The sequence below is a fragment of the Bactrocera tryoni genome, unplaced genomic scaffold, assembly GCF_016617805.1.
Source record: "Bactrocera tryoni isolate S06 unplaced genomic scaffold, CSIRO_BtryS06_freeze2 scaffold_7, whole genome shotgun sequence".
In the NCBI taxonomy this organism is placed as follows: domain Eukaryota; kingdom Metazoa; phylum Arthropoda; class Insecta; order Diptera; family Tephritidae; genus Bactrocera; species Bactrocera tryoni.
In genome coordinates, this window is record NW_024396366.1 from 12,704,881 (window position 1) to 12,726,037 (window position 21,157).

The window sequence follows — 21,157 nt, forward strand, 5'->3', positions numbered from 1 at the left end:
AGTTAGAACAAGAGATTGGCAACATTTACTTCAAAGGCTATAAAAACGTGCATGACGTCATTAATAATGATTTTTATATGGACGATCTCTTGACAGGCGGTCATACTATTCAGGAATGTAAAGAATTGCGAGAGAAATTGAAACAAGCTTTACAGAGTGCGGGATTTCATTTTAGAAAATGGTTATCAAATAGTCCCGAAATAATTGATGATCATACACGGGAAGATAATGAAATTATTCAAATCGAAGAAACGGATTCTAACAATCCGTTACAATGGGAACCAAAACGTGATCTGTTTAAGTTTAAAGCAGCAGCTCAACAGATGGAAAAAATTACAAAACGGACTATAACGGAAATACTATCACAATTGGCAAAAATATTTGATCCGCTTGGTTGGCTTGCATCTGTAACAATTGTTGGCAGATGTTTCATGCAAAAACTTTGGTGAACAGGTGGATTTTGGGACAAGCCGTTAAACAAAGAGTTAGAAAAAGAATGTCTGAAATTCGCTACACAATTAGATATGTTAGATTAAATAACTATTCCACGCTGAATCTGTACAAATAATAACACTTGTTTGGAATTGCATGCGTTTGGAGACGCATCTGATAAATCATATGCAAAGTGGGGCAGCAAGTAACACTGTTGCTTGCCAAAAGCAAAGTAAACCCTATTAAAAATAGGAAAACAATATCCAAATTGAAACTTTGTGGTGCACATCTATTGGCTAATATATTAAAAAGAGTAAAGAAGACATTGAACTTACAGTGTAAATTTTATGCATGGAGTGATTCGATGGTTACATTGGCATGGATTCAAAATAAAAACAACATAGAGAAGTTTGTACGCACCATGGTAAACAAAATCTATGAGATAATTCCGGAAGCTGAATGGAGGTACGTGAAATCAAGTGAAAATCCAGAAGATATTGCATCAAGAGGGACATCACCTGAAAAATTACTACACCACAGTTTATGGTGGCAAAGACCATCATGGCTTCAATTAAATACAGATCATTGGCCGAAAGGAGTAGAAGAAAAAATTGTTACTACAACCACAATAACGGAGGAGAAAATCTTTTCCTCAATACTACACAAATTTTCAGACCATGGAAAACTAATTAGAGTGATGGCATATGTGATGCGATTCACAAATAAACTTCGAAGAAAAACGATAACAACAGATTATTTAACAGTAGACGAGCTGCAATTCGCAAAGAAGAATGTAATAAAAATACAACAAAATTTAGATTTTTATGATGAAATGCATCAATTAAAAAACGGCAAGGGGTTGGATAGAAAAAACAAAATTATCATTATTATATCCTTTTGTAGATGAAGATGGCATTTTAAGAGTAAGAGGAAGATTGCAAAATTCTGAAATCTCTTATGACACTTAACATCCAATCATACTGACAAATTGTAATGTAGCAAGGTTAATCATCCAGGAAGCACACAAAACAACATTACATGGTGGCATTAATTTAATGAGAACACACATCAGAAATGAGTACTGGATCATTCTAAAATAGTATGTGAGAAAGTGTGTACGTTGTGCTCGATATAACCAAGAAGAGCAGACACAACTAATGAGAAATTTACCACCATGCTGAGTTATACCCAGCCATCCATTTCATAATGTCGGAGTGGATTATGCAGTGCCGTTTCAAATACGCTGCTCAAAAGGCAGAGGCCAAAAATCATACAAAGGATATATTGCTGTCTTTGTATGCATGGCGACGAAAGCAATTCATCTTGAAGCCGTAAGCGATTTATCAACGAAAGCATTTTTGGCTGCGTTGCGGCGTTTCTTTGCAAGAAGAGGAAAAAGTACCAATACATATGTACATTAGGGTGATTCAAAAAAAATTTTTTTTTTTTTTTCAATTGGTACTCGCAAAAATAGGTTCCTAGACACCTCTAAGAAAGCCTTTCCAAATATGAGTTTTTAATTGTAACGGGAAGGTCCTCCGCCTAACGGTTTTCTATTTTTTCTTATCATCAGATGGAAAAATTTATATCTCGCTTCCAACTACTTGAAAAAATATTTTGTTAATAAGGTTTTGTAGGAAATTGAATGCTCTAAAATATGGTCTCTTCTGATTTTTTCGTAAACCCGACCGTTTAAAAGATATTAACGGTTGAAATTTGACTATTTTTGGAAAAATTCTTTTTTTCTTATTAATTTTATAACTCAATGAAAAAAAATTATTATGAATAGATTTTTGGAGAGGCTTTCTTAGAGGTGTCTAGGAACCCATTTTTCAGGGTACCAAACGAAAAAAAAAAAAAATTTTTTTGAATCACCCTAATATGCATTGATGTTTGACGATGAATATCTCGTAAACGCTTAACTTAATCGAAATATCGTAGTAGACCATTTTTATAGAGCAGTAAATTTCCTACAAAACTATGTGTATCATCATTCATAATAATTTTTTTCATTGAGTTATAAAATTAATAAGAAAAAAGAATTTTTCCAAAATAGTCAAATTTCAACCGTTAATATCTTTTAAACGGTTGGGTTTACGAAAAAATCAGAAGAGACCATATTTTAGAGCATTCAATTTCCTACAAAACCTAATTAACAAAATATTTTTTCAAGTAGTTGGAAGCGAGATATAAATTTTTCTATCTGATAATAAGAAAAAATAGAAAACCGTTAGGCGGAGGACCTTCCCGTTACAATTAAAAACTCATATTTGGAGAGGCTTTCTTAGAGGTGTCTAGGAACCTATTTTTGCGAGTACCAATTGAAAAAAAAAAAAAAAATTTTTTTGAATTACCCTAATGTACATATATGTATATTCAGATAAAGGCACACACTTTGTTGGAGCAGCAAAATCTTTGGACAAAGACTTGAAACTGGCTATTACAAATAATAGAGTATTGCACCAATTATGGAAAAAGAAAGCATCAAGGGGCATTTTATTCCCACGGCAAGTCCTCATTTTGAAGGAATTTGGGAAGCAGGTGTTAAATCTACGAAACATCATCTTAAGCGTATCATAGGAGATGAAACTCTCACATATGAAGAGTTAACTACACTGTTAACTCAAATTGCGCAGTTTACAGTATACTTACTCCAGGGCATTTTCTAATTGGAAAACCTTTATTGAGTGCGCCAGAACCATCTCAAGAAAGAAATTTGACGACATTGGATAGATGCAATCTTATTCCAAAAATTAAATGCCAATTTTGGAAGATTTGGAAAGAGGAATATCTACACATCTTACAACAAAGGTACAAATGGAGGCAACCGATGAATAACATCAAAGAAGGACAAATTGTTTTGATAAGAAAGGAGACTTCTCATCCAGCTAAATGGCCGATGGAAAAATTACTGAAAGGCATAAAGGATCTGATGGAATGGTGAGATTTGTAACCATTAAGGCGCAAGATAGCATAGTGAAAAGGCCTATCTATAAAATATGTACACTCTACTCCGAAGAAGAAGAGAAAAGTGTCCAGCAAAAAGGACACGTCGAGCACCTTTTGAGTTTGTAGGAACTATTCATCACATTCTGTCTGGAACGATGGATGCACATGATCGAAAGGAGTTAGAGAAAGACCTACCTAATTTATTAGACAGCGAAAAGAGTTTAAAACAATTGATTCAGAAGCAAACGTCTGTCACTGACTCATCGTTGAACATTATGAAGAAATCGCAAGAAACTTTCGTAAAGATGAATGGACAATTGAATATATTCTACTCAGAGTTAATAAAAAAAATTTCAACGCCGAGAGGATGGCATTAATTTATCAAATAATGGTAACATAACTCAGTATGACGTTGACAGAATGTGAAGATGTTCAATCTTCAATTATCAATTTGTTAATTGACATGAACCATGAACATTTAAATCCACAACTTTTACGACCAGCTCAAATGCGCGAAGAAATATATAAAATTAAAAATGAGCTATCACCAAAGTTAACACTTTTAGGAGCCCAAAAAGGTGAAATACTAAAAAATGTGTACAATCTTATGAGAGGAAAAGGAACTATAATGCATAATAAAGTAGTGATCAAAACAACCATTCCATTATTCGCACGTGAGACGTCAATATTGTATAGAGTAATTCCAATTTCGTTTCAACATAATGAGGAAATGATGATACCAATTGTTAGAGGTAGCTGTCTAATTTAAAATTTCGGTTTAGATGCATAAAATTTAATGCAATAAACAGAATTGGATAAGTGTGATTTAGTGTCTGGAGAACCATTACATATGTAAAGGAAGCTGGCCGTGGAAACCATCCTCAGACCAGTCATGTGAAATCTCGATATTACGTGGCATGGCAACAAAGAACTGTCTATTCAAAAAGGATCATTGGACTAGCTATTAAATAAAGCTCCAAAGTGGTAATAGTTGGCTTCACCTCATAATGGGTTGTCAAAAAAGTCTTGCGGTATTTTTATTGAATTTTTTTATTGAAATTGAAATGAATGATTGATGACTCATGCCCAGCTCTTAACCAATGCTGCGGCTGCTACTATGCCGGATTCTTTCGACCAATTCAGCGATTTTATTGCAATTTTCGACAACAGGACTTCCGGAGCGTGGCGCATCTTCGTCCACCTCTACACCAGAATGAAAACGTTGAAACCATCGTTGTGCGGTGGAAATGGAAACTGTATCGGGTCCATAAACTGCACAAATTTTATTGGCGGCTTGAGATGCATTTTTGCCTTTATCGTAGTATATTTATTTTGCTCCATGTTTGCGACGCTATAACTTACGAACGACTTAAAAGAAACGACAATCAATCAAACACGTGTTAGCGCGTGAAATGAGCTTTCGAAAAAGGTATAGCATGACCGATGCAACGAATAAAACTAGAACTACGCGCTTTCAGCGCCAACTAGCGAAAATACCGCAAGACTTTTTTGACAAGCCAATATTTTCAAATGGAACTATAGATGTAGAATGCAGCAAATCAAAGGAATTTTTAAATATACCATCGAAAGGAATAATGGAATTAGGAGAAAGATGCATTGGACGTTACAAAGGAGTTATTCTAAAAATAAAATAACATCATGTTACCGGACACATATCATTGCTATTCCTTCTAAACGGCGTTCTAGTAGCAATTTTCATTTACTATCTATTGAAAACCAAGCGACGAATACAAGCTGCAATCCCTTTCCCAGAAGTCACTTTTGCTGCCCGGGAGAATGTTCAAAATTGAACATGTTCAAAGGCTTCAAAAAGGCGGAATATACCAATATACTCGTATCTAAACATTTTCATATTCTTTACAAATGTTAAATAAGATAAGAAATATTCCAACTATTGTAATAATTACACTGGCCTACAAAAAAAAAAATTTTGGTTTGGTGCAGCTATGTGCGCATTAGTAGTCGGTATAGTAGTGTTCACATGAGCTATGAGCGTTCTGCATCACCTCACGTCACATCGCATCACTTCACGTCACAACACCTCATCACTCAACAGTTCACAGCATACACCACTACACACACGCATCAAACACAGTACTTAACACCGCTCATTACTATCGGGTGATTTTTTAAGAGCTTGATAACTTTTTTTTAAAAAAAAACGCATAAAATTTGCAAAATCTCATCGGTTCTTTATTTGAAACGTTAGATTGGTTCATGACATTTACTTTTTGAAGATAATTTCATTTAAATGTTGACCGCGGCTGCGTCTTAGGTGGTCCATTCGGAAAGTCCAATTTTGGGCAACTTTTTCGAGCATTTCGGCCGGAATAGCCCGAATTTCTTCGGAAATGTTGTCTTCCAAAGCTGGAATAGTTGCTGGCTTATTTCTGTAGACTTTAGACTTGACGTAGCCCCACAAAAATAGTCTAAAGGCGTTAAATCGCATGATCTTGGTGGCCAACTTACGGGTCCATTTCTTGAGATGAATTGTTCTCCGAAGTTTTCCCTCAAAATGGCCATAGAATCGCGAGCTGTGTGGCATGTAGCGCCATCTTGTTGAAACCACATGAGTCAACATTTAAATGAAATTATCTTCAAAAAGTAAATGTCATGAACCAATCTAACGTTTCAAATAAAGAACCGATGAGATTTTGCAAATTTTATGCGTTTTTTTTTTTTTAAAAAGTTATCAAGCTCTTAAAAAATCACCCGATACAACACTACAACACAACAACCACACGATTATCAACGAGACGACTCGTAATCAGCTAATATTCACCACCCAAACTATCAAAAGGGATTGATCCGACCGGGATCGGTCTCTTACTGTTTTCATCTGTGAAGCAAAGCAGTCGTCCGAGATATTCAGTTTTTATCATTTCATTATCCGCAACAACTATCGCAATTTCTTTTTTATATTAAACCGCCAAGTGACGGGAGTGACGTGAAGCACCGAGTTCGCCAACAGTGTCCAACAGTGAACTTTCGTTAAATACACCGTGTTGTATACATACAATAAAATAAGATTATATAGTGAAATATTACAGTGAAATAAATATTTTATAACAAGTGTGGAAATTAGGGCGTTTTATTTTCCATCTCATAGGTATACTATAGCAAGTAAGTATACTAGTGGCGCACGTTACCAAATGGTCCTTCGAGCCTTTCCGAAAGGCACCTAAGCAAAAAAAAATATATATATATATATAAAAACTTTAACAACTTTCTGTTGAAAGTGCGAAATATTTTAAAATGTTTGAAGCACAAAATTTATAAAATAAAATAAAGAAAAAATTTAAGTGAACATACGGTGAACAAAGTTAAAGTGAACAAATATACATACGTATATAAAAAGCACAAAATTACAGTGGAAAAACAAAGAAACAAATCCCAGAATCACGGAAAATAGAAAGTGGCGTGGAAATATAGGTACATAAAAGAAATTTAAATATAAAAAAAATAGAAAGTGACGTGTAAAGATACATAAAAGAAATTGAAGCATAAAGTGAGTGCAAAAATAACAAAAAACCTACTAACATTAAAACGGGCGCGAAATAAACTAAAAACCAAAACAACAAAAACAAACCCTATTAACATCAAAACCGGGCGCGGTATAATTACAAAGTTCAACAAACATACGAGCATTAAAACTAAAATAGCAAACAGGCGATAACATATACACAAATCACAATTACCATAAATAGTCACGGGAGACTACACCAACAAACAACAAAGAAAAAAATAGCAAATCAACAGGGACAGCGCTGGACATACATAAGAAGAAAAGGAAATAAGCGAAACAAAAAAAAGGGTATAGGTACAATAACCCAAAACCCTTGGCGGAAAAAAGTGAGCTCGTTCCATATATAATTTGATATATAACAAGTAAGGAAGGGCTAAGTTCGGGTGTCACCGAACATTTTATACTCTCGCATGATAAAGTGATAATCGAGATTTCATTATACGTCATTTACATATTTTTCAAATACCGTATTTTTGTAAAGTTTTATTCCGCTATCATCATTGGTTCCTAATGTATATATGTACTCGTATTATACAGAAAAGGCATCAGATGGAATTCAAAATAGCGTTATATTGGAAGAAGGCGTGGTTGTGAACCGATTTCACCCGTGTTTCGTACATGTCATCAGGGTGTTAAGGAAATATTATATACCGAATTTCATTGAAATCGGTCTAGTAGTTCCTGAGATATGATTTTTGGTCCATAAGTGGGCGAGGCGACGCCCATTTTCAATTTTTAAAAAAAGTCTGGGTGCAGCTTCCTTCTGCAATTTATTCCGTAAAATTTAGTGTTTCTGACATTTTTTTTTAGTCGGTTAACGCACTTTTAGTGATTTTCAACCTAACCTTTGTATGAGAGGTGGGCGTGGTTATTATCCGATTTCTTCTATTTTTGAACTGTATATGGAAATACCTGAAGAAAACGACTCTGTAGAGTTTGGTTGACATAGCTATAGTAGTTTCCGAGATATGTACAAAAAACTTAGTAGGGGGCGGGACCACGCCCACTTTTCCAAAAAAAATACGTCCAAATATGCCCCTCCTTAATGCGATCCTTTGTGCCAAATTTCATTTTAATATCTTTATTTATGGCTTAGTTATGACACTTTATAGGTTTTCGGTTTCCGCCATTTTGTGGGCGTGGCAGTGTGCCGATTTTGCCCATCTTCGAACTTAACCTTCTTATGGAACCAAGGAATACGTGTGCCAAGTTTCATCATGATATCTCAATGTTTACTCAAATTACAGCTTGCACGGACGGACGGACAGACGGACGGACAGACGGACGGACGGACAGACAGACATCCGGATTTCGACTCTACTCGTCACCCTGATCACTTTGGTATATAAAACCCTATATCTGACTCTTTTAATTTTAGGACTTACAAACAACCGTTATGTGAACAAAACTATAATACTCTCCTTAGCAACATTGTTGCGAGAGTATAAAAATATATAAATTCCATTCTTATGCACATATATATGTATGTATGTTAAGATACAGTTTTGACGGTATTTCGGGACACCGTTAACTGTTCTTAACCGCTTTTTGCTTAGCTTGTGTCGTTAGACACCTCATTACATAATTTCAAAAAAAAAAAAAATTCCTAAATCAAGTATAACTTGCGATAATTCTTGCGATACCCCTTGGGCTCTAAAATAAAGCAACAAGCAGGATCGCTCAAACCCTAAGCAAAAGCGGAAGATACGAAAAGAAAACCAAATATATACATATGTATATAAAAAATAACCTACACATATATAAGCATATTCTTCTAAAATTACAAATGCTCCCATTTTAATATATGTATGTACATATTTATGTGCATACACAATCATATGCTACATACATAACATAATTTAGCATAAACCTATAACACATAATAATACTAAACTACCTGAAACCATAACAATTTACAAAGACAAGTACTCGTTGCTTGCAAATTTCCAGCGATACACCTTGGGCTATAAAGCAACAAGCTGGATCGCTTAGAACATTCAAGCAAAGGTAGGTAATAAAAAAAAAGAACAAAGAAATAATGGAAAAAAAGGCATTACATTTATGAATGTATGTACCAATGTGCCGGTAAACGTATGCATCTCCCGCGCGACATACATATATACATTTGCACATAACATTTCTTTCCTCACAACTTCAACTCATACATAGTTACATAAATATATAAACATACATATATTATTTATTTCTATTTTTTCCGCGCTTTTATACATTTATGTGCGATTAGCAATTTGGTATATGTTACATTTTTATAACATATATATATACATATCGTACATATATACATATATAACAATTACATACATACCTAAAAGGGGGTACGAGCAAAGCTAAACAAAAGCAAACATATAGAGCATATGCATATGCAAACATACGATAATAAATAGATACATACAAACAACTTTACGTTTTGTATTTCTCATTCGCGTTCTTGATTCGTTTGCAGATACCAATATACAAATAAGCGCGAGTGAACTGAAGATACTTTGATACACTTCAAAATATTTTCAGTCCCATTAAAAAAAAAAAAATTATCGAACTTTTTCAAAAGAAAAAAAATTAATCTTTGCGATAGCTTTTCCTGAAACTAGCTCTGGGCCACTCTAGAATATCAGCAGTTCAGCAATTTCTAAGCCTGGAAAAAAGCCTGATAAAGAAAAGTGAGCTTAAATCGGCATACGATAATGTGATGGACGAATATCTTGACCTTAATCATATGGAAGAAACTGTACCATATGAAAAGGTATCTAAAGGTAGATAATTATCTTTTTATCTGCCACATCATGGAGTAATAAGGCCTGATAAAATTACATCAAAAGTACGACTGTTTTCAATGCCTCAAAATCACTTAATGATGTACTATACACAGGGCCAACATTGCAACCTGATCTCATGTTGTAAAAATGTACAGACAAATTCTAGTACATGAAGATGACCAAGATTTCCAACGTATAGTCTTCCGCAAATCAAGTAATAGTCCAATCATCGACTACAAACTTAAAACCGTCACCTTTGGCATCAATTGTGCATCCTATTTGGCCATTAGAACATTACATGAAGTGGCAAAAACAAATGCAACAAATTTGCCTTTAGCATCTTCTGTGTTGCAAACACAAACATACGTGGACGACATACTATCACTATCGCAAGTGATCAAAGCATTAAATTCAGCAGGTTTCCCGCTAAAGAAATTTACATCAAATCATCCCGAAATAATAAAAGACATTAAAAAAGACGACTTATTAGGTACAGACTTCCTTAAATTTGAAAAAGATAGTACCACCAAAACTTTAGGGATTCAAAAGAATGCGATAACAGATCAATTCTCATATACAATTGAGTCAATATCTGCTTTGTCTGCCTTTACGTTCAATACTTTCCTCGGTGGCTAAACTTTTCGACCCCGCAGGATGGCTTTCGCCAATAATGATTCAAGCTAAAATCCTCATTCAAGAATTGTGGCAAGATGGCACTGAATGGGATGACCCAGTAAAACCCTTACGTTTATCGAAATGGGTTCAATTTGCTAACAACTTACATACCATATCCGAAATTCGAATCCCTCGATGGGTAAATTTCACCCCTAACATCACGCAGAATTACACACGTCCAAACCCATCTCAAATTAAACGATCATAAAATGTATTTCTGGTCAGACTCAGAGATAGTTTTAGCATGGTTAGAAAAACCACCCTATACCTGGAAGACCTATGTATCTAACCGAGTATCTCAAATCTCAGACTTAGTTGGCTCAGCAAAATGGAAACATGTTGCAAGTGCAGATAACCCGGCGGATCTTGGGACAAGAGATTGCAAGCCACTGCACTTCACCAGCACTAAACTCTGGTGGAACGGTCCCACATGGCTAACAGAATCACCAGAATTCTGGCCAAAGTCTCCTGCTCGGAATATCATACCTCCGGAAAGTAGGAAAATAGGAAATTTTCATATCACTCCAGAAGGGGATAATATTCTCCACAGATTTTCATCATTTCCTAGAGCACTAAGGGTAGTCGCTTATATGAACCAATTCATTCAAAGATTTAAACAAAAAATGAAAGGAGCACCAAAGGATCCTTGCGTACAACTAACGCATTCCGACTTGCAACATGCTAAGGTCAGTCTAATATTATATACACAAACTCACTATTTCAGCAAAGAGAAATCAAAGTTGCTTGAAAAGCGACCTCTCGAAAAAGAAAGCTCAGTTTTAAATCCATCCTTGGACTCTAAGGGATTAATAAGGGCAAATGGAAGATTAGCGAACTCCTCATTATTCCAGAGAAATCGCGTTTTACGTACCTATTTCTAGCATATCTGCACCAGCTTACACTGCATGGTGAGCATCGCTTAATGCAACAAATGGTCCGTCAAGAATTTTATATACCGTGGCTAAAGCCACAAATCAAAAGGACGATTTTCATGTGTAAACCATGTACCATGCACAAACACAAAATGCGTACGCAGATCATGGCAGCTTTACCACCTGAACGCTGCAACTATGCTCTACCCTTTACCATCACTGGGGTAGATTTTGCTGGACCTTTCCAGATAAAGGCCTCGATGTTAAGGTCTTCTTCATTTAGAAAAGGTTTTGTGGCTGTCTTTGTATGTTTTACGTCAAAGGCAGTACACTTCGAGCTTTGTTCAGATCTGACAACTGCGACTTTTCTTGCAGCATTTGCACGCTTTGTCGGACGACGCGGATTTCCTTCAAAAATAATGAGCGACAATGGGAAAAACTTTGTCGAAGCTCAAAGAGCAACAGAGAGGAGTTTATAAACTTCACGAAAGAAGTCTCCCCTGAAATAGTTAACAGATATGAACCCCAAGGGATCGATTGGCAGTTTATACCTCCATGCTCTCCACACATGGGCGGACTTTGGGAATCAGCAGTAAAAAGCTTTAAGTCCCATTTAAAGAAAACGGTTGGTAATCATAAATTCAATTATGAGGAAGCCGTGTTAAATTCAAGACATATATCACCCCTCTCGCAAGATAACTCCGATTTCACATCTCTTACACCTGGACACTTCCTCAGAGGAGCTCCTCTTCTCGCCATACCTGAGACTCACTTACTTTAATAAATCGATGGGAAAGAATCAATATTCTCCATCACGAATTTAGCCACAGATGGAAGGAAGACTATCTCAAAGATCTCCATAAGAGATATCGATGGAAAACAGCCCAGAAGGAAGCCAATGCAGGAAAATGCGTCATCATACAGGACGAATGCCTTCCTCCAACAGAATGGCGACTAGGTCACATTGAAAAGGTTCATCGAGGATCAGATGGTCACATATGAGTAGTCGATGTTTGAACACAAACCGGCATATTAGCTCGACCAGTCACTAAACTGTGTTTTCTTCCAAACAGCGAAGAACAACTTTAACCAAAACCCCAAATCGAAAAAATAATAAATCAATTTCGCTAATTCGAAATTAACCCGCTTTACAATCCGTATATAAAAATAAACTCAAACAAGCGCTTTAAAGATCAAGCAATTATACATATACATATGTATAGATATGTAGTTACAACAACTACATTCTAAAATTATAAATAAAATCAATTTAATGCAATTTTATATTCCCATAGAAATGGACGTAGAGGAGACCCAAACCACTTCCAACACCGTAAGGTCCGAAGTCGCTATAGAGCAGCCATTGGAGCCACAGGGGCCTCCATGTTGCAGCCTGTACCATCGCCTACACGCCCTGAAAGGATGTACAATTTTTAAGAGCATGAAGCCCGCTCAACGACAACAGGTTGCAAGGGCCCACGGGCATTGCATGACCTGCCTGGCAGATGACCACGCCACCATAGAGTGCTGGGCCGACGGTGCCTGTCAATATTGCCACAGGCCGCACCCCACTTTGTTTCATCGATTTCCCACACGAGCCAATCGCACCAACTCCCGTACCAGATTACGCAGCGATCTTATCCGGCGTCGACAACGCACCCAACCAACCACAACACGTACACGGCCATCTCCGCCACGACGCGCTCATCGACGTAAAGCTTTACGTGCATCATTTAACGGTGGTTTTTAAGTGTAATTCGTTTTAGATGATCAGCCGACGAAATCACTCGTTTAACTGTAGACACACTGGCTGTAACACCGCAAATTTCTTTAATTTTGGGTGCTGAAAGATGTGAATTGGACGCAGCTCGCACAATATGCCTCCTGACTGCGGCGTGGGACGTGTTTGACTCCGCCTTTCATGTTCTTGCCATATTCTGATTTGTTTCTCAAAAAGTTACTCACAAGATTTTGGCTCCATTCAATTTTTTGAGCCATTTTGCGATGGCTAAGACCACTTTCACGATATGCTTCGATTTGGCCTCTTTTATACTCGGATAATTGTTGTTCGCGTCCCATTTTTCATTTAATTTAAAGAAAATATATGAAATAAAAAATTTGTATCAAAAATGTGTCGCCACACTGCCAAGTTTAATCGCAAACTAAAAATCTTTCAGCTGTACCTATTCAGTTGAACCAAACAATTGCACAGAAATTAGCGAAATAAATAGCAAAACAGAATATGCAAAGTAACGGTACTTAGCAAGCGGTTCTTTACTAGGGCACACTAATTGACAGAAATATAGTAAAATTAAAACGTTTTTAAAAAAACATGCGTACGATCAATATGTGATGAAAAATTTATGAAAATGCAAGCGAATTTATGCGAACCTATTCAGTTGATCGGCAGTGTATGAAGCACGTATGCATCCATATGCATTACGCATGTACTCAAATATACACTAATAATGGTTGTCAAAAAGTCTTGCGGTATTTTCGCTAGTTGGCGCTGAAAGCGCGTAGTTCTAGTTTTATTCGTCGCATCGGGTCATGCTATACCTTTTTGGAAAGCTCATTTCACGCGCTAACAGGTGTTTGATTGATTGTCGTTTCTTTTAAGTCGTTCGTGAGTTATAGCGTCGCAAACATGGAGCAAAATAAAGAGAAAATACGGCATATTTTACAGTGCTACTACGATAAAGGCAAAAATGCATCTCAAGCCGCCAATAAAATTTATGCAGTTTATGGACCCGATACAGTTTCCATTTCCACCGCACCACGATGGTTTCAACGTTTTCGTTTTGGTGTAGAGGTGGACGAAGATGCGCCACGCTCCGGAAGTCCTGTTGTCGAAAATTGCGATAAAATCGCTGAATTGGTCGAAAGAGACCGGCATAGTAGCAGCCGTAGCATCGGTCAAGAGCTGGGCATGAGTCATCAAAAATTCATTTCAATTTCAATAAAAGAAAAAATTCAATAAAAATACCGCAAGACTTTTTTGACAACCCATTACTTAGTAGAATAACAACAAAAAGCGATACAGTCCACTTTATAGATATCCAGTGGTACATCGCGAAGAGGTAGAGAGGCAGATACAAGATATGTCAGAGCAAGAAATAATCGTTCCCAGTAATAGGAGTAGTCCCTACAATTCGCCATTATGGGTTGTACTCAAAAAGGCTGATAAAAGTGGAAAACCACAATGGCGTGTAGTTATTGATTATCGCATACTTAAAGAACATACAAACATTTGAATATTCTCTACAAGTTTTGAAGAACATATTCTTTCTATTAAAAAGGTTTTGAATACTTTACGTGCTTCTAATTTAAAAATTCAATTTAACAAATGCCAATTCGCTGCATTATCAACAAAATTTTTGGGACAGGTCGTGTCCTGAGAAAGTATAAAGCCGGATCCCTCAAAGATAAAATCTATTGAAAATATGAAACCGTCTACTTGTTTTAAAGAAATAAAAATATTCTTAGGTATCACAGGATATTACCGTAAATTTATACGGGGCCACGCAAAAGTAGCTTATGAGATTATGAAAGGGAAACTCTGTTTTAAATTTTCAAAATATCGGGTTTCGAACTCTTTTAATAACTTGAAAAGACATAGCCAGCGAATCTGTCTTACAACCGCCAGACCCACCACTAAGGTGGGCCAAAAATAGTTTTTATTTATTTTTTTCTTAGTTGCCATGAAAATCTCATCCGACGTGACAAAAAACAAGTTTTGGTAAGACCGGAGCTCTTAATATTAATATTAAGAGGTACCTCATCGATATTTTCGATTTCCCATATAAATAATACAGGAAATTTTGTTTTTTTGTTTGAGTTTTTAATGTCCACAAACAAATATTTGGCAAGCGAGTATCAACACTTATTCTTATAGGAAATTTACCGATATACAAAAAAGGTTTAGAACATTTTTTGGCTGAGTCAACTCATTCAAATTTATTCGTAGTTAAAGTCCAACAGAAAATTATAAAAACTGATTTCCACAATTTTTCATCTTATATTACAAATTAATGGCTAATTAACATAACAAATCATATTTTTAATAAAACTTATCGTTTTCTGATTCTCTTGATAGCTTTCATCCTGTGACCAAGATTCCACATTTTTGTCAATGAAGTCAGTAGGTAAATCAAATGTTTGAAATATCGTCATTGACTTTGATACGGAGCTGTTCACAGTGTTATACTCAACTAAGTCTTGCATGGAAGTCAGGTCATTGTATGGTGCCAAAATCACAGATGGAGTAGTGTACCAAGCTTTTAAATAAATTTTAACGAGAAAAATACAAACTTCACGTAAGCCATTGAATTCTCGCGCTGTTAGTTTAAATTCTTCTCTAAAGAGAAAAATTTTTAACGAATAAATGGCTTTCGCCATCCAACGAGCATGATGAACTGGACCTGGATATTTAAACGTAAAGTTCGGTTTTGGCTTTTCCTCCAAAAAAATCAGCGATAGCTCCAGAAGTTCTTTATAGTCATCTCTTGGTTGACAAACCTATAAAGTAGACATACAAATTTCAATTTAAATTGGCTTGTTGAGTGAGGAAACTCTGGTATGTTCATTAAGAACACATTGCGTTTATAATTTTTATAAAGTCTAGTTTATGAATTCGTACCCGTAAATTTTCTTCAATCAAGGTTACGAATGTTTGTTTGCTATTTGATAATACTTCTTTAACAGTACTATCGTCCATTCCAACATTGAAATTTGAGTAGAGTTCAAAGATTTTGTTTCAACTAAGTACTTAAAAAATTGATTTTATTAAACGATTATCGATATTTTATGAAAATTCTATGGTTACATCGCTAAACATGTGATAAGTTTTACGAAAAATATGATTTGTTCTGTTTATTAGCCATTAATTTGTAATATAAGATGAAAAATTGTGGAAATCATTTTTTATAATTTTCTGTTGGACTTTAACTACGAATAACTTTGAATGAGTTGACTCAGCCAAAAAATGTCCTAGACTTTTTTTGTAGATCGGTAAATTTCCTATAAGAATAGGTGTTGATACTCGCTTACCAAATATTTGTTTGTGTACAATAAAAATCCAAACAAAAAAACAAAATTTCCTGTATCAAAAATATCAATGAGGCACCTCTTAATATTAATATTAAGGGCTCAGGTCTTACCAGAACTTGTTTTTTGTCATGTCGGACGAGATTTTAATGGTAACTAAGAAAAAAAAAATAAAAACTATTTTTGGCCCACCTTACTCACCACCGATGCTTCGCAATTTGCCGTTGGCTCTGTTTTGAATCAAAATAGTCACCCAATATGCTACGCTTCTCGTACATTGTCCGATCACGAAATTCGTTACTGTACTATTGAGAAAGAAGCCCTTGCCATGGTATGGTCTGTGAAACATTACCGAACTTATTTATATGGTCGAAAGTTCGTAATACAAACGGACCATACGCCTTTAACTTGGCTGCATAATATTAAGGAGGCTAATACAAAGCAAACAACATCGAATATAAGGTTCTATCGAGCGTATTGTGTGAAAGATTAAAGCCCACCGTCAACAAACTGATTGGACCTTATCAGTGTGGCTTCAGACCTGGAAAATCAACAACCGACCAGATATTCACCATGCGCCAAATCTTGGAAAAGACCTGTGAAAGAAGAATCGACACACACCACCTCTTCGTCGATTTCAAAGCTGCTTTCGACAGCACGAAAAGGAGCTGCCTTTATGCCGCGATGTCTGAATTTGGTATCCCCGCAAAAATAATACGGCTGTGTAAGCCGACGTTGAGCAACACCAAAAGCTCCGTCAGAATAGGGAAGGACCTCTCCGAGCCGTTCGATACCAAACGAGGTTTCAGACAAGGCGATTCCCTATCGTGTGACTTTTTTAACCTGCTTCTGGAGAAAATAGTTCGATCTGCAGAACTTAATAGAGAAGGTACCATCTTTTATAAGAGTGTACAGCTGCTGGCGTATGCCGATGATATTGATATCATCGGCCTTAACACCCGCGCCGTTAGTTCTGCTTTCTCCAGACTGGACAAGGAAGCAAAACAAATGGGTCTGGCAGTGAACGAGGGCAAAACGAAATATCTCCTGTCATCAAACAAACAGTCGTCGCACTCGCGACTTGGAACTCACGTCACTGTTGACAGTCATAACTTTGAAGTCGTAGATAATTTCGTCTATCTTGGAACCAGCGTAAACACCACCAACAACGTCAGCCTAGAAATCCAACGCAGGATAACTCTTGCCAACAGGTGCTACTTCGGACTGAGTAGGCAATTGAGAAGCAAAGTCCTCTCTCGACAAACAAAACCAAACTCTATAAGTCACTCATAATTCCCGTCCTGCTATATGGTGCAGAGGCTTGGACGATGTCAACAACTGATGAGTCGATGTTGCGAGTTTTCGAGAGAAAAGTTCTGCGAAAGATTTATGGTCCTTTGCGCGTTGGCCACGGCGAATATCGCATTCGATGGAACGATGAGCTTTACGAGATATATGACGACATTGACATAGTTCAGCGAATTAAAAGACAGCGGCTACGCTGTCTAGGTCATGTTGTCCGGATGGACGGAAACACTCCAGCTCTGAAAGTATTCGACGCTGTACCCGCCGGGGGAAGCAGAGGAAGAGGAAGACCTCCACTCCGTTGGAAGGACCAGGTGGAGAAGGACCTGGCTACGCTTGGAATATCCAATTGGCGCCACGTAGCGAAAAGAAGAAACGACTGGCGCGCTGTTGTTAACTCGGCTATAATCGCGTAAGCGGTGTCTACGCCAATTAAGAAGAAAAAGAATAAAAAGCTACAAAGGTGGAAAATTAAGCTGATGGCTTAACCGCTAGTGATATATATATAAATTGTAATTGTAATTAAATTACCTTTTTCAATTTAACAAAAAAAAAAAACAAAAAAAAAAAGTGGAAAATTCTACGAAATGAATATGGTTTTGAAATTACTTATATTAAGGGAAAGGATAATACTGTTGCTGATACTATATGCAGATACTTTGTTTTAAATAATGAAAATTTCGTAGATAAAGATATATACAATAATTATGAAAATAGTAAAATTGAAAGTAAAAAAGTAGCATAACAAAATCCTATATCATTAGATGGAACTGTACACAGCGCGTTAGATAATAATTTAAAATATGTATATATAGCAAATAAGTTTACGTCCACCAATGATTATTTATATAAATAATAGTAATTACTTCCCCTACATAGGGTTGTGCGCTGGGTTTGCGACCCGCCACGTATAAACAATACCAATGGAAACTAAACGACAGCCTCGGATGAGAGACCCCCCTTTTGATGACGACCATGGCAAACGAAATAAAGACTACGATTTGAGGGAATGCACCTGGAATGTCCGGACCCTTAATTGGGAAGGTGCCGCTGCCCAGCTGGTTGATGTCCTCGCGAAAATAAAGGCTGACATCACCGCCGTCCAAGAAATGCGATGGACGGCACAAGGACAGAGCCGAGTAGGTCCTTGTGACATTTACTACAGTGGCCATATTAAGGAGCGCAAGTTTGGTGTTGGATTCGTGGTGGGAGAGAGACTCCGTCGCCGAGTACTATCATTCACTCCGGTGAATGAACGTCTAGCCACAATCCGCATCAAAGCGAGGTTCTTCAACACATCGCTGATTTGCGCCCACGCCCTGACGGAAGAGAAGGACGATGTGACCAAAGATGCCTTCTATGAGCACTTGGAGCGCGCTTATGAGAGCTGCCCCCGCCACGATGTCAAAATCGTGCTTGGCGACTTTAACTCCAGGGTGTGCAAAAAAAGTTATCTTTGGCGCTACGGTCGGTAAATTCAGCCTCCACGACGAAACTTCCCCAAATGGGTTGAGGCTGATTGACTTCGTCGGGGCCCGAAATATGGTTATCTTTAGTACTAGATTCCAGCATAAAAAGATTCATCAAGCTACCTGGCTGTCTCCGGATCGAAAAACTACCAACCAGATCGATCATGTTGTGATAGACGGAAGACACGTCTCCAGTGTTTTAGATGTGCGTGCGCTCCGAGGTCCTAACATCGACTCGGACCACTATCTTGTTGCAGCCAAGATTCGCACCCGCCCCTGTGCAGCAAAAAACGCACGCCAACAAACACAAGGAAGGTTCGACGTCGAGAAGCTGTAATCACAACAGACAGCCGAACGATTTTCTACTCGGCTGCACTCCTGCTCTCTGAGAGCACTCGTCAACAACTCGGTATAAGGGAATTGTGGGACGGCATTTCAAATTACGTACGACGAGGAGTGCCGTGTCGCAGCGGAGAGAAAACAGGCTGCCTACCTCGCAACGTTACGATCGACCACAACACGTGCGGGATGGGATAGATACCGAGAGTTGAAAAGGGAAGCGAGACGCATTTGTAGACAGAAAAAGAAAGAGGCTGAAATGCGTGAGTACGAAGAGCTTGATGAGCTTGCCGACAGCGGTAATGCTTGAAAATTCTACAAAAAAATGCGGTGGCTTACAGAAGGTTTCAAGACCGGAGCATACTCTTGTAGAACCCCCAAAGGTGATCTAGTGACCGAAGCCCAGAGCATACTTAAATTATGGAGGGAACACTTCTCCAGCCTGCTGAATGGCAGTGAACGCACAACGCCAGAAGAAGGCGAACCCGATTCCCCAATCGATGACGATTTAGCAGACGTTCCATTGCCCGACCATGAAGAAGTTCGAATAGCAATTGCCCGCCTGAAGAACAACAAAGCGGCATGGGCCGACAGATTGCCGGCCGAGCTATTCAAACACGGCGGCGAAGAACTGATAAGGGGCATGCATCAGCTTCTTTGTAAAATATGGTCGGACGAAAGCATGCCCAACGATTGGAATTTAAGTGTGCTATGCCCAATCCATAAAAAAGGAGACCCCAAAATCTGCGCCAACTACCGTGGGATCAGCCTACTCAACATCGCATATAAGGTCCTATCGAGCGTATTGTGTGAAAGATTAAAGCCCACCGTCAACAAACTGATTGGACCTTATCAATGTGGCTTCAGACCTGGAAAATCAACAACCGACCAGATATTCACCATACGCCAAATCTTGGAAAAGACCCGTGAAAGGAGAATCGACACACCACCTCTTCGTCGATTTCAAAACTGCTTTCGACAGCACGAAAAGGAGCTGCCTTTATGCCGCGATGTCTGAATTTGGTATCCCCGCGAAACTAATACCGCTGTGTAAACTGACGTTGAGCAACACGAAAAGCTCCGTCAGGATCGGGAAGGACCTCTCCGAGCCGTTCCATACCAAACGAGGTTTCAGACATGGCGACTCTCTATCGTGCGACTTCGTCAACCTGCTTCTGGAGAAAATAGTACGAGCTGCAGAACTAAACAGAGAAGGTACCATCTTCTATAAGAGTGTACAGCTGTTGGCGTATGCCGACGATATTTATATCATCTGCCTCAACACCCGCGAAGTTAGTTCTGCTTTCTCCAGGCTGGACAAGGAAGCACAGAAAATGGGTCTGGCAGTGAACAAGGCAAAACGGAATATCTCCTGTCATCAAACAAACAGTCATCGCACTCGCGACTTGGCTCTCACGTCACTGTTGACAACTGTCAATGTGTTTTACGTGGGTATCTGCCTGCGAAGACTCAAATCCACGGTGCTATCTATTGCTAAGAGCACATAGATCAAATTAATACGTTGATCAGCGCCCCAAAGTGTAAGTGCATGCACAACACTACACTCTGGAAGAAACCAAGGTATGAGTGCCGCCCCACACACATACACTTTGGTTCCAATCGGTTCGGGTGAAAACCAAAGAAGACACCCTAGCCACCTTGGTCGGGTTCGAGGCCCATCTAAAACCTCTGCCGTACTCTGGGTCCGGCACCCGGCCGCAGTGCGACTCCACATTGGACAATTTCCCT

At 37.9% G+C, this 21,157-nt stretch overlaps 2 protein-coding genes across 2 annotated transcripts in view; both read left to right on the plus strand.

The window, feature by feature from the left end:
- Nucleotides 1-21,157, plus strand: part of LOC120781719 (voltage-dependent L-type calcium channel subunit beta-2) — a 616,781-nt gene that overhangs the window by 576,386 nt on the left and 19,238 nt on the right. The window lies entirely within an intron of this gene.
- On the plus strand, nt 12,545-13,697 carry LOC120781721. Its single transcript, XM_040113963.1, has 2 exons — nt 12,545-12,961; nt 13,016-13,697. Exons 1-2 carry the CDS (start codon nt 12,547-12,549, stop codon nt 13,042-13,044), a joined length of 444 nt encoding a protein of 147 aa, XP_039969897.1. The 5' UTR covers nt 12,545-12,546; the 3' UTR covers nt 13,045-13,697.

Coding starts and splice junctions, on each gene's coding strand:
- LOC120781721 (XM_040113963.1), top strand. CDS start 12,547: ATGGACGTAGAGGAGACCCAAACCACTTCCAACACCGTAAGGTCCGAA. Junction 12,962..13,015: donor GCCACGACGCGCTCATCGAC/GTAAAGCTTTAC, acceptor AATTCGTTTTAG/ATGATCAGCCGACGAAATCA.